Source organism: Giraffa tippelskirchi, chromosome 10 (assembly GCF_054371585.1).
Source record: "Giraffa tippelskirchi isolate mGirTip1 chromosome 10, T2T-mGirTip1v1.2.pri, whole genome shotgun sequence".
NCBI classification, from domain to species: domain Eukaryota; kingdom Metazoa; phylum Chordata; class Mammalia; order Artiodactyla; family Giraffidae; genus Giraffa; species Giraffa tippelskirchi.
In genome coordinates, this window is record NC_137284.1 from 109,368,741 (window position 1) to 109,383,377 (window position 14,637).

A 14,637-nucleotide genomic window follows, 5' to 3' on the forward strand; every position below is an offset into this window, starting at 1 on the left:
ATGAGTTCTTTACCTCTCTTAGTTCTTGGGTTCTGTGGCCTCCTTCAAGACACGGTTCAGAAGCAGAAAATCACCACAGGGTTATTGACCTCATAAATCAACTCATTTTTCCATGTTCCAATAGCAACGTGGGAGAAGCTGAGAAAAGACACAGGAAAGAGGAAGAAGAAATGCAGGGGAAGCAAACCGGACTCCCACCTCCTTTACATGCATCACTATTCTGCACTTTTCTCTTCTCCTCGTTACCCCGTTTCCAGTGATTGTTCTCACAGCTGTCTAATGACAGTGAGCAGTGAACTTATTAGTATGACACTGAACACCATAACTCAGTCCTTCCTCCTGTTGGCTGTTTCTAGTTTTGCATTTTTCATTATAATGAAAAATACAATGACAAAGAACTCCATGCACATGGCTTTTTTTTTTTTTTCCTTTTGGATTATCTCCTTGATATTAACTGTTAGGAATGGAATGCCAATCAGGCTTATTGGGGATTAAGTCCGTTGACATTGAGTTAGATGCTCTCCTGATGAAGGGACAGGGTCATAAAAAGGTTCACACTTGCATTTTTGACCATCTTCCTTAAAAGCCCATCTTGCTTAAAGCAATGAAATGTATTAGCTTAACATTCTGACACGCTCAAAAAAAGAACTCTGCTGGAGTGTGGGAACGTGATACAGTACAGGAAGCACTGAGTCATGGAGACCTAAATGAGGAACGAATAAACAGTCAAGTGCCAGGGGAGGCGTCTTCTGCAGTCACCACCCGGAGGACTTTGAGCAGTTTCCCACCTAAGAGAAGATTGAAAACCACTAATCCTCCTTTATTTTATTCAGAACACAGGCCCAAGAGTTTTTTGGGTTTTTTTAATGTGCCCAAGGTCACATAACAATCCAGGACTGTATTGTCTTCAGCTTTTGGGGTTCTCAAAACAGAAATCCTCTCCCAGTGAGGGAAACTCAGGTAGCGATTGGAACTCAAGGCAGGAGGCCCTGAGAGAAGCAGCCTGTGTGCTTCCCTGGGCCTTTCCCCTCTTCCCATCTCTTCCCCAGCTTAGAGTGATGAGAGACACCATCTTAAATCAAGTGATGGAATGCTCATTTTATTGTTATCCTGTATACCCGGGTGGCTCAGATAGTAAAGAATCCACCTGCAATGCAGGAGACCCGGGTTCGATCCCTAGAGAAGGGAATGGCTACTCACTCCAGTTTTCTTGCCTGGAGAATTCCATGAATAGAGCAGCCTGGTGGGCTACAGTCCATGGGGTGGCAATGAGTCCGACATGATTGAGCGACTGAGCACACACTCATGTAACCACATAGATCAAGTGAAAATAGTCAATTTTAATCAACATTATGCTTGGACTTGAAATCTGTCACAGCTTGAAAGTGGAAAAAGCATCTTTTGGTCCCATAGAAAACAACTTGGTGTTTCTTTTCAAAATGCCTTGTTTTGTGACATTGATATAAAGCTAACTGCACTTTCCAAACTTTGCAGCTTACTTGATGGAGTATTTCGTACTCCTGACTCTGCGAAGGTGACCACCTCATCCAACAGAGGTTCTCAACATACAGATGAACCCTTAGAGGTACTTCTTTTTCTTCGTGTATTGGCAGGGATTTCCCTCCCCATCATTCTCTTCCCCTTAATCTTTGTATTCTCACCAAGACTAATCTCGGGTGGTTTCTATACTTCTCAGGTTCCTTCTGGCTTTAGCATCTCCAGAGACTCTTCACTTCTTTCTCCTCTGTCATCACTCCATATCTCTTCAGAGGCCTATAGCCACCGATCCCTTCTTCTCCTGCATCACAGCTCATAGGACCCCTGGTTAGACTAAAAGTCTGCCCTGATCTTTACTGTCTCTATTCAAAATCTTAACATCTTCACTCAAGGAGCAGTGTGAATGCTACCTCTACCAGGAAGCCTTCTCTGATTGTTCCAGTCATGGCACTTTATTGGACCTCTCAAGATATTCATCACTCTTTTTAATATCAAATTTTTGAGCAGATCTCCTCTTGTCTCCTGGACCCCTGACCAGCACCTCACCCATAGTTAAGTGGTTTTGTGACTGAATCTTGACTTATTCCCACTGGAGCTGTGCAGAAGGTAGCTATGTTTTCAGCTGTCAAGTTGTAAGTTATCTCATTTTTCTGTCTGTTATGTGGAGCATTTCAGTTCTCTAGCACCTTCTACTTATTTGGTACATTCTGTGGCTCTCTGACATACAGGCTTTTATGAGCTGAGGCCCAGCTCTCGTAAACAATTGTCCATTAGGAAACCCATTCCACAGTCCCTGAGAATCGTATCAGAAACTCTGGAAATATAATCTGTTCTTACAGAATAGCCTGTAACAACAGAATTCTGGGAGAACAGTCACTGAATTTAACCTGATAACTTAAAAGGAAACAGAAAACATGTTTTCCAACTAGAGAAGTAGCAACTAGCATCCTTCTTTTCCAAGGAGACCCAAGAGGAAAAATCCTAAGGATTCTCTAAGTCCAGATGCTCAAAGGAGTGAAATTAAATGGCACAAAAAATAAAAATGTTTTAAACCTCGAGTCTCAAAATGCACAATCTATCACCAATGGAAAAACACACTTTAAAATATGATTGTTGTAAAATATAAGATTTTAAAATTTCAATCCTGCTGGCCTTGGGCTTTTATATGACCATAAAGTGGGTGACACACACAAAATACTCATTTATCTTCATCTGTTAAAACCTTACCTGAGAATTTCCATTTCTAAGGCATTTAGAGGGAGTGAATGATCTTTTGAGGACACTGAGGCTTTGGTGTCTAAGAGACGATCTTGTACAAAGAACCAATTCAGGATTTCTGCAGCCGAGGCTGGTGCCATGTAACTTCTGTCTCAGTGGTTTCCAGGAAGTGCTGCTGGGTGACTGTTTCCTAGGGCAGAGCCAAGGGGCAGGTGGAAAGTCTACTTCTCAGATTCTCTTCTGTCCTACTTTGGGCTAATCATTCCTGAGAGAACATGGTTCCTCTGGTAACGTTGATCAGAATAAAAATTCCATGGACTAGACTGAATATAAATCAAAGTCCAGATGTTAACCACAGATGGACTTTTTGAATACATGAAGTATACCCTTCCTGCTGGTAAACTAAAAAGAAAGTTGCACCCAGGTTTAAATATATCCACACAGCAGTGGTGGCCAAGTGTCTCTTGGGTTTCCCCTTTGCCAAAAAGGAGTAACTTCAATGGGGACTTCTCTGGTGGTTCAGTGGTTAAGACTGGGCACTTCCACTACAGAGGGTACGGGTTCCACCTCTGGTTGGGGAATTAAGATCCACGGCCAAACAACTAACAACTGACGCTGAAGAGTTCTCTGTACTCTCCTGGCACTGCCCACAATCACTCTGGAGTTGCTTTTCATTCACAAGCCCCACTAGTCTAAATGCTGTGGTGCCCAAGCCAGAATGAACTTTTTCAAATGCAGCATCCTGCCACTTGCTCTTAGGAAGCCCTTTAAGGTTTTCCACTGGCCTTTTAGAGCAAGTCCACCCCCCTTTGCCAGGCTGACAGGGATCTCTTTTTCCTGGTCTAGCCTTAGCCTACAGCCTCATCTCTTGCTCAGCCCTCCTTGCCATTTATGTTCCAGCCACACCAAAGAACATTTGCTGTTTCCCAGTCTTTGCCTATGCTGTTCTCCTAAGGCCCTGGAGCTCTATGTATCTTACAGCTTCTTCCTCTAAACCCACCTCACTCCTAAAACCATCACAGTCTTTAGGGGAAGAAACATCTAAAAGCGTGTGTGCTCAGTCGTGTCTGACTCTTTGCAACCCCATGGACTGTAGCCCACCAGGCTCCTCTGTCCAAGGGATTTTCCAGGAAAGAATACTGGAAGTTGCCATCTCCTCCTCCAGGGGATCTTCCCAACCTGGGGATTGAACCAGCATCTTTTCTGTCTCCTGCATGAGTAGGCAAGTTCTTTACCAGCTGAGCCAACATCTACTCAATCTGTAAAAAAGCAGCTGGCCACCATGCTGTGCTCAAACTGGGCTGGGCTTTGACCCTTGACCCAGCCTCTTTACCATCCATGGTAACCATCCATAACTATCCACGGTAATTGTCCATCTCCCCCTGCTATGTGTGGGGTATGTACTGTGTGCGTACACAGTAGGCCATCAAATACTTGATGGGAAGAAAGTGGTATTTAAAATGCAGTATGAGGGACTTGCACTAGTTTTTAGAGTGACTTTCCAGGGAAAGTAGTCAAATATGTGTACATCTTGGATCTCTGGAGGCCAGTATGCATCTCTGCTACAGTGTTAGAAGTCCTTATTGCTTGTGGCTGCTCTGGACAGTTAGGGACACACTGGACATTTATGTGGTTGTTAGACTTGGAGAACATCAGTCTTTCAAAATTAAAAAAAACAAAAATAGGGTTCCTTCCTCCATCTTCATAAACTTATACTTTGGCGAAGTTCTGCAAAGGACCTGTAACAAAAGGAGAAAAATATGGACAAATTAAACAAGTATAACACAAAGAATTAACTATTTGATTTAAAGGATTCTCCTTTACTCTGACCCTATGCTCATCTCATGTTTTGGTATCAAAATGTCTTGGTAAGAGGTGATAGTGATAATAGAAAGACCAATATTATATGACATTGCTTATACATGGAACTTTAAAAAAATGATACAAATAATTTATTTATAAAAGAGAAGTATTCACAGAGACATAGAAAACAAACCTATGGTAACCAAAGGGGAAGGGGAGGGGGGAGGGATAAATTAGGAGTTTGGGATTAAAATATACACACTACTGTATATAAAATAGATAACCAACAAGGACCTACTGTATAGCACAAGGAGCTCTACTTGATATCTTGTAAATAATCTATAATGGAAAAGAATCTAAAAAAGAGAATATAACTGAATCACTTTGCTGTACACCTGAAACTAACAAACACACTGTAAATCAATATATTTCAGTAAAGATTTTGTTAAAAATCAAAAATAAATAAATAAATAGAGTTCTTACTCAGCAAAATAAGAAGTGCCAAAACTTTCTATTCATATTGGGTAAGGAAGAGAGGGTGGGGATTGGGAAAGAAATTTCGGGTAGAGAAATTCTTTAAGTATGAAAAGGAAAACTGAAACACTAAAAGATTATAGAGAATATCTTTATGACCTTGAGGTGGAAAAAAAATTTCTTACATGAAACACAAAAAGATATGATTTCCTCTAATCTTAAGAAGAAAGATAAAAGTTTGACTACATTAAGAACTTGATTCAGCAAAAGAGACCATAAAGAATGAAGCTAAGCCAAAGAACAAGAAATCTGCAACACAGAGAAGAAATAGTATCCATAAATCCCTATCAATATATATCTATAGACAGACATACACACACATACACACTCAAGCAAATAAGAAACAGACTAACAAAAAAATGAGTAGAAACCAAACAGGCATTTCCCCAAAGTGGAAATCTGAACAATCAATCAATAAATAAAAAGGTACTCAATTTTACTAGTACAACAGGGAAATGCAAATTAAAACCCACAATGAGATACCATTTTACACTCACCGAATCAGGAGAAATTTAAATTTCTGATGATACCAAAGCATTGGGGACGATGTGGAACAATGCTGTCCTCATGCCCTGCTGGTGGGAGGGTAAAATAGTACTATCTCTTTGAAAACAAGTTGACATTAACAAAAAAGTTTAGAGGGATACATATTTTCATGCCCCCAGTTTCATTCCCACATTTATACTGTACAGAAAACGCACATTAGGGGCACTGGAAGTGTATTCTAGAATGATCAGAGCAGCACTGCTCGTCACGAGAACCTCAAACCGGAAACAGCCAATGCCTACCCACAGTAGAGGGGATAAACTGTGCAGTTGTACAGTGAGACAGCTTAGGAAGCAGTGAAAGAGAATGATCTCCTAAAACCAAAGTTAGGCAGAAAAAGACAATACCAATGAGGTGATTCCATTTACACAAGTTCAAAGGCCAAAACAATGCTTTGTGTATATATACATAGGAAGAAGGAGGTAGAACTATAAAGAAATGATTATCTCCAAAATCAGAGAACCAAATATCTCTGGAGGAAGAATTATGCTCTGGGAGAGACACAAAGGATGGGGCGTTTTAGGTGCTGGCAATACCCTATTTCCTCCCCGGGCATCGGTTGTGATTGGTTAATCTTAATGTATACGTTTCTTTCCAGATGTATATCTCACACTTAATTTGCCATCCCTTTCTTAAAGTTTTGCTAGCTGAAAATCTCCAAAACTGGGAAGCAGTATTTGTGTGGTACTCAATAAAAGCATCACCGACTCGATGGACACGAATTTGAGCAAACTCCAGAAGATAGTGGAGGAAAGAGGAGCCTGGAGTGCTGCAGTCCATGAAGTCGCAAAGAGCTGGACACGACTTAGCGACTGAACAACATCAACAATAAAAGCTGAGTCCAAGTATTCTAGAAAAAACTCAAGTTAGCCCCAGGGGAGACTTTGAGGAACAAGAGGGGCTGAAGCTGACGTTCAGTTAGTGTCTACAGGGCTTCTCTCAATAATGCTCATCCAACAGCTAGAGGGAAGGAAAGTGTCACCACAGCAAAAGTGTCAGTTAGCTGGGGGCTTGTGGAGGCCAGGGGGTCACTGAGAAGCTTGGGACATTACTGTGTGGCAGACACTGAGTGCCTGATTTAGGAATCTGGATTTAATTCTGTTGACAATTAAATAGACTTGGAGGATTATCAAGTAGCAAGGGACAATTAAAAATACCCTTAAGTCTTAGGGAGATGAATCTGGGTGTGAGGGGTAAGGTGGACTGGAAGTAGGGAAACCAGTAAGGCGCAGGCATAATGGACCAGGAATGACGGAAGTGAGGGCTTCCCCAGTGGCTCAGTGGTAAAAAATCTGCCACAATTCAGGAGACATAGGACATAAGTTCAATGCCTGGATTGGGAAGATCCCTTGGAGGGGGGCATGGTAACCCACTCCAGTATTCTTGCCTGGAGAATCCCATGGACGGAGGAGCCTGCCGGGCTACAGTCCATGGGGTCACAGAGTCAGACACGACTGAAGTGACTGAGCACACAAGCACAATGGGAGTGAAGGTAGAATGAAATGGAACAGAGATGAGTTACTGATGAACAGTGAGAACTTAAGTGACTGAACAAACTTTTTCAAAAACTTATTTTCTGTCCTTTCCAGCCCTTCCATTCTAAAGTTAACGAGAGAGATTCTGCTTTACAAGGATGAGTGACCGGAACCACATAAGGTCAGAAGAGGACCAGCAGACGTTGACTTGAGGCTGAGAACCTGACTGAAGGCTTCAAAATTCTCTGCAACTACTTGAGAGTATTGCCAGGGAAGGGGTGAGTGGCAGCAGTGGAGCCTTTTCAGCAGCAGTAGTTGTTTGACTAGCAAGTTTTAAACTTTTCATTATGAAAATTCTCAAATATATACAACACCAGAATAGTCTAACAAACTCCTGTGTACTTATCACCCGGCTTCAACAATGATCAGTATCTTATCAAGAGACTTTCATCATTTTCCCCACAGTCCACATCTCTGAGCCCCAGGAGTGAAGCTGGGTCCAGTGAAGGATATAACCTACATTTAGAAATATTTGAATCTTAGTTTTTGTGTTCTGTGGGGATATAAGTGGTTACAAAAATAGGTATATACATGGGATCAAGAGCAACGAGTATGACCATTCAGTTCTCCTGCCCCAGAGGCTCCCAGCCTCTGACTCCATAGTCATACAAAGCATGTTACCTATGCTGATGACTAGACCTTAGCAGTCTTGACTGGAATGGGTCAGTCATGTGACTTGAAAGTCGAAGGCCGGTTAGGGGTTTGTCGACTGTGAACTTGGACAGATCAGTTTTGTTACTGAGCAGTTCCCCAAGCCTGTGATTACTGCAGGAGGAGGAAAGCCCTTCACAATGGGTGATTCCTTGGAAGAAACTGGCTCTATAATCATGCTCCCTCCAGATGTTGCCATATTTGTTGATTGCATCTCCTATTCTATGAGAATGAACACCAGGCAACGCTGATCCGGGAGACGAAGGGGGACCATCCTCTCACCACGGCAGAGCATGAAGTGTAGCTGGAACAGGTCCTTGGGAAAGGGGAGATGCCAGCAGTATCGAGCTCTACTGCCTGAGTCACCTTGTCAGATCCAGGCAGCAATGGTCCATGTTGTAAGAACACTGGTACCTTAAACTTAACCCTGTACTCAAGGAAGTGCCCATTCCCAGGAGGGCAAAGAAACTTGTCTCCTTCTTTGAAGCTGTTTTGCAAAACAGCTGTAAGGAAAGAAACCATGGTACATGGAAATACATAGGAAAATGTGTTAGGAATCCTCAGTGGCAATGTCAAGGCTATTTTGAAGCTCACCAGTCCAGATGGAAAAATGAGTTGCTTGTGACAATGCCCCGTCCCCTGGGGATTTCTGTAAGTGAGCATGTGACAAGATGTTCTTGCATGACCAAGCTCTGTTTGGCTGTATGCTGTGTAGCCCCAGGTTCTGAACATTCTTGCTGCAAGGGTAACAACCTCACAGACTGAAGTACCACCATAAGTAATTGCAAAATGAGAGAGAAAAAACGAGCAATGAGTCCTCTAGTTCTGCTAGGTTCCTAATAAACGAAGCTGGCCCTTCTGTCCATTGGTGAAACAGGCCAGAAACCACACTGACAAAATGAAGGGTACTTCTAAGAAGACAGACCAAGTACACTGTATGCAGGACAAACAGGATAATTTATTCTCATTTTTCCTTAAAAGAAAGATACAGTAGAAGTTTTATAATTCAGTATAATTAGACGTGATTTATAATTTTAACATTAAAAAAAATGACAACAGAAACAAATAACTAGTAAAAATTATAAAACTAATAGAGCAAAGAGAAACTACCTTTCTGATCGGAACATGTACCACAGCTATACTTCCTTAGAAAACTTTCTAAGATTTCTAAGCTAAACCTTCTTAGAAAGGGATTGGAGGAAAGCCTTTAATCTCAAGTATTTAAACTATTCCTGTACCCACTAAATGCTTCCACCAACTTGTTAATCAAGTGCTTCCTAAATTCAGGAACCAGTGACCAAGTGGCCTGAAATAAATCTTGATCCTATCTTTCCAGCTATAAATTATTACTATTTCAAGAAAACAAAATATTTTCCAAGCACGTTAAGTTTTCTAAAAACTTCAATTACCTTTTCTGGCTCAGTACTTGACTGAAATGTTCAAATGTTCATATTGCACACAAAAAAATTTCAGCAGCATCCTATATGAGTGTGAGAAGCTGATGAAAATTAAGATTGAGGAAACTCCCTAATGAGTCACATTTACATGATTTAAATATATACTTTCTATATCTTTAATTAATATAAGTAAAAAGATAATCTTTAGAACAGCACAGAAATACAAATGCATTAGTTTTATAAAATATATTCAACCCCTTATACGTGCAACAATCTTTTAATTTTGGAGCTGCCACACAAGGGAGCTAGTTTCTTCTCCTTGATATGAAAGCAGGAAGTCATGTGTACAAAGTTATTTATGTGAGAATAAAGAAACACATTCCTTTTCTTTGTCCTTGACAAATATTTATGGAATGTTGGGAATTATGAAAAAACAATTCCAATGTTATGAAGCCCAAAGACTTGGAATGAAAAAACTCCTAGTGACACATTGCACTATGTGGAATGACAACCTTCTTCTGGAAACCAGGGCTGCGTTCTCTATCTTGTTTAGAGGATACCACAGAACTGGGTGGACAGACTGAATACTGTGCCATCTCTGGTCACACAGTCAGAGCACGCCAGTGTCAATACCATCTCCAGAGTCCCAACCAACTCCCCAATAGAAGAACAGGCCACATTGATAGGCTACCATCCCAACAGGCTACTTTCCAAAACTGCTGAAGCAGATAATAGTTCAAGGGTTCAGGATTAGTCCACTGGCCCCTCCCAGAGCTGGGTGTTCCTAAACTCATCACCATGCCTCAGGGAAAAGGACCACTGGCTTGAACTTCCACAAAACCAAGCCAAAATTTGCCTGCCAGGGAGACAAAGCTTCATTTTACAGCTTGTAACTAGCAGATGAAAAATCTAACTTCTTCATTAAAGAACTCTTATATCCTTTAGCATATTAAATACTGCTCCCAAAATACTTTCATGCAGACTTTAAGAACCTGTCTCTCAGCTTTGCAACAATAAATGTCTCATCTCTCCCTTCAAAGTGTTTCCTCCTTGCCTTTCTAAGTAAATTATCCTTAAAAAAAATTCAATGCTTAATATAGGACTCAGAAAGCAAGATAAGGTTGAGGAGATCAGGTCATATGCTCTGGTCTGCTGCCCAAGGATATTACTGCTGTTTCTTAAAGCAAAAAGTGGAAGAGAATTGTTTTAGGGTCTGAGGGCTGGCAAATCACTAACGGATTTGGGGATAGACTATTCATCCTGGTTACATGAGCCAATGCAAATGCAAAATAACCACAAGTCACACTTCAACAGGCAACTTCTCCTATTCATTAGCCTGGGACACTTGGGCCAGCTTTAGCCCTCTTTCCCTTACCTATGTCATCATCATTACAGTGCCTAGTAGGAATTACAGCCAGCCAGGGACTTTTTCCAAACACTATCTTTAAGTCACCTGGACAGCAGAGAAGTGTCCACCAAGCTGTGGATGCAGTCTGTGTGCCTGGCACACTCTGAAAAAGCCTGGCTGACCCTAGCTCCCTCAGGCCTACTTAAACACACTCAGTTCTCAGATAAAAGCACTCTGTGGCCAAGCAAAGCACACATCTTTGCCAGTGAGATGTCCACAGACGGCCACACCCGTGCTGGCTGCTATGGCTCACAGAGCCAGTGGCTGGAGGAAGCTATTGTTTCCAGGCTGCCGCTGGGTGGAGCCCAGAATCCAAACCTGAAGCACAGAGGCCCCCAGGACCAGGGGCCAGGCTTCCTGCCTCTACCTGTGCTGGCTGCCCCGGGCCCCGCCAACAATGTGACAGCCTGCACTCCCTGAAGACCCCCATACCTCCTAGAACGTGAAAGAATAAATATAGTTATGGTCTTTTGACCGTCTCTATGACAGAAGTTCTATCTTCTTGAAATATTCATTTTATGTTGAAAGCTAGTTAAATGACCACTGTAAGGGTGGAACTCTTAACTAGAAACATGAAGAGAAAGTTCCATTAAGGTGTGCAGTAAAATGGGGACTGATAGCAAAGCAAAGTTAAATTTTATGTAACTGTTTTTATTTCAGTGGGATTCCAAAGTGGATTGGGCTGCTTTGAATGATGAGAGATGAGAATTCACCCCAATCGTACAAATCATACAAACTAAAGGATGAACCAGCAGCGTGCTGGCTGACCCCTCACAGTACTATGAATGCTATCTGATATACTAGCATACTCTATCCAATGAAGTGCCCTCACGAAACAACGAGATGTTCATCTCAGTGCAACTTTAAAGTACCTTTTAAAACTTTTGTTTGGTACTACCTTCTTCTCTTCAAACAGTATTTTCCTGAGAAAGCTTTCCTAGTAGAAGTGAAATTAATGTTTCCCACAATAAGCCCTTTATCATCAGTGAAGTCTTAAATCATTATACTCAAAGGGAAGTATGCTTTTAGGTTTGTAGGACTTGTGTTAAAACACAAATTGGAAAATTCAGGGATATTTAGATTATGTCCCTATGCTTCATTTCACACTCCCCAGTAGTGCTTCTTACACAAACATTTCTTAAAGGACAAATCAAATATAATCAAGAGTCCTCCCTAATTAGGCCCCTAATTTTCTCAGTAATCATCACATCAAATGTAGGTTATATTCACAATGTATTTCCCAAGTATCTTTTGTTACTGAAAAAGCAGTCTGTTGCCTGTAAGTACTCCCTGAGAACACACAATCAAAGTCCCCTTGAAAAGCAAATGAGAGCTGAGCCTGGCAGCTACATGAGGTCTAGTTGTGTAAAAATCTTCAGTAGTGAGCACACCTGTGTCTAACATGAACCCAGATGTCCTTCACAAAACATGACTAATGTCATGGCTGAAGTTTTCTTCTCTTGCTTTTCTAAATGTGAGCTAAGATGAGAATTCTATTTAATATTTACAGATCATCTTGCTTTTCTTTTATAAATGCTTTTGGAAGGGGGTAGACATTGATTACATGAGGATTTTCTATCAGGGAAGGAGGAAGGCCAAGTGCCTTGAAAAGCTTCATGAAGAGTAAGACTGGGAAAAAAACCTGTTAAATCTGTAAATACCCAATGGAAAATCGTTCAAAAGAAGAAATAGAAGGCACAAACTTCAGGTTAAAAAAATGCACGTAAAGACTGCAACATTACTACAGTCAACAGAACCCACTTAGGTCTTTAAAAGTCTTGCCCTAAATACACAGTTAAACTGTTTCAACTCTGCTGTAACCATCACCATGCTAATTCTTTGCACATCTACTTGAACAATTAGGAAGAGGAAGAAAGCACAGTGACACTCCTTGACACCTCAAAGCAAGTGTGTAGGATGGGAAAAGGATAAATTAAAATCACAAAACACTCCATCCTCAGAACTACCACCTCTGACTTCTATGGTTTCCAGGAGGAAGTGAATGACAAATTTGTTTTGTAGGTAGAGAACCAACAAACAAAAAATCCTCATATAACTCAGCAAAATAACAGCAAAGGGTTGGATTGTATGGCCCCTCCACGCTATCAGAACATTTTAGGGCTCATTTTAGAGAAATTAAAATAGTAATATAACTTAATCTTAGCACATATAAATATCCATCTGGATATTCAAACAGCAACAACAGAACAAAACTTACATCAAGGAGAAACTTTTCTAAAGTAAACAAATGTATAATGTCAGAACTTAAAATTCATTAGAAGGTTCACTGTGTGTTTTAATCAGGCTCAGACTGAAATAAATGTAGTCAATTTAAACCCCAACCTGGGAAGCCATCCCGGCTGCGGTTGTGGTTTTCATCTTTTCAGTGTCCCATGACATTCATTTAGACAGAGGGCAACCGTCCATGTAAACAGTTCGACCTATTGGTCCCCTGCTGTGGACCTGCAGCTGATGAAGAGGAACAGTCTGGGAGCAGCAGACAGACAGGGGACGCTTAAAACCTAAGAAAGCGACAGCAGCTTCTGGGTGGCTTGCTCGGCTCAGGGTTTCCCGTCAGGCAGCTCAGTGAGACTCTGTGGAGTGGAACTGGTGAAAGTAGAAAGCCATGAAGACATAGCTGTCTTCGCACTGGAAAAAGCTCCTCCAACCGACTGGCCTGAGTGGAAAGGAGGGGAAAAACAGAAGGAAAACAGTCTTCACTTCTGTTAAGAGACACTGAAAAACCAATGCTACTTAACTGCAACACACTGATATGTTAATAGGTACTACAATAAAATTGACACTTTTAGTTTCAAAATAATCCCTTACCATGGGAATGTCTAAGAGGAACCTGACTACTGTCTGGGTATAAGACACTGCTCTCCTAAGTATTTTGAAAGTCTTTGGGAAACTCTTCCCAGGCCAGTGGTTCTTAAACAACTTGGAGAGCTAAACAGACACACACACACACACACAACTTGGAGAGCTAAACAGACACACACACACACACCACTCTTCCCAGGCCAGTGGTTCTTAAACAACTTGGAGAGCTAAACAGACACACACACACACACACACACACACACACACACACCTTGGAGAGCTAAACACACACACACACACACACACCACTCTTCCCAGGCCAGTGGTTCTTAAACAACTTGGAGAGCTAAACACACACACACACACACACACACACACACACACACACACACCTTGGAGAGCTAAACACACACACACACACACACACACACACACACACACACACACACACACACACACACACACACACACACACACACCTTGGAGAGCTAAACACACACACACACACACACACACACACACACACACACACACACACACACACACACACACACACACACACACACACACACACACACACACACACACACACACACACACACACACACACACACACACAAAACAAAACCAAACTTCTATGTGCTCTCTGTAACCCAAATCCAAGTTTAACTGAAAACCACCTACAAGAAAGAGTTGTTAGGCTGCTTAGGGAAATTTGTTATTGTCATTTAAAATCATGTTGCATCACGGGACTTCCTGGTGGTCCAGTGGTTGGAAATCTGCCTTACAATGCAGGGGAAATCGGGTTTGATCCCTGGTTGGGGAACTGGCATCCCACATGCCTCAGGGCAACTCAGCCTGTGCACCACAACCAGAGAAAAGCCTGCAACTCTGCAAGACAGGCCCGAAACACTCAAATAATTAAAATAAATAACCATGGTGCACCAAATGAAAACATACAGAGCTCTATCTGCCTGAGGTCTGTTTTGTTTTTAACAGCATTATCTCAAAAGCTGATGTGATAATGAAATTATTTAAGCTGAATCATACACTCACTGTTCTTGAAGAGGGGAGTGTGGAAGAAGGGAACAGGCTATAGAATTTAAATATCAGCAGCATCACTAAAAATTAACTGACATCATATACCTCTGATGAAGTAGAATTTTTCTATCAAAAACAAAGAATTCAAAATAAGTCAAAGGTATAATATTGTATGGAAATAAAT

General features: G+C 41.5%; 1 protein-coding gene and 1 long non-coding RNA gene across 5 annotated transcripts in view; one reads left to right on the forward strand and one right to left on the reverse strand.

The window, feature by feature from the left end:
* Positions 1–4,183: 4,183 nt before the first annotated feature.
* The window catches only part of AVL9 (AVL9 cell migration associated), a 59,876-nt gene continuing 49,422 nt past the window's right edge, over positions 4,184–14,637 (reverse strand). Inside the window, exons 16-17 of one of the 4 annotated variants that reach the window (XR_014066529.1) lie at positions 12,933–13,266; positions 4,184–4,454 (exon numbers count right to left, since the gene is read on the reverse strand). Coding sequence is in view for 3 of the 4 variants with exons in the window: in XM_081533601.1 (XP_081389727.1) it covers positions 13,151–13,266 (116 nt within the window). In the remaining variant the exon portion in view is untranslated. Of the gene's footprint in view, positions 4,455–8,722; positions 13,267–14,637 lie in introns of those variants that run through there. The other 3 variants (XM_081533601.1, XM_081533602.1, XM_081533600.1) reach the window with 3 other exon arrangements.
* On the forward strand, positions 6,228–7,464 carry LOC145523398 (uncharacterized). Its single transcript, XR_014066538.1, has 2 exons — positions 6,228–6,515; positions 7,188–7,464. It is a non-coding gene; the product is annotated as an uncharacterized LOC145523398 (long non-coding RNA).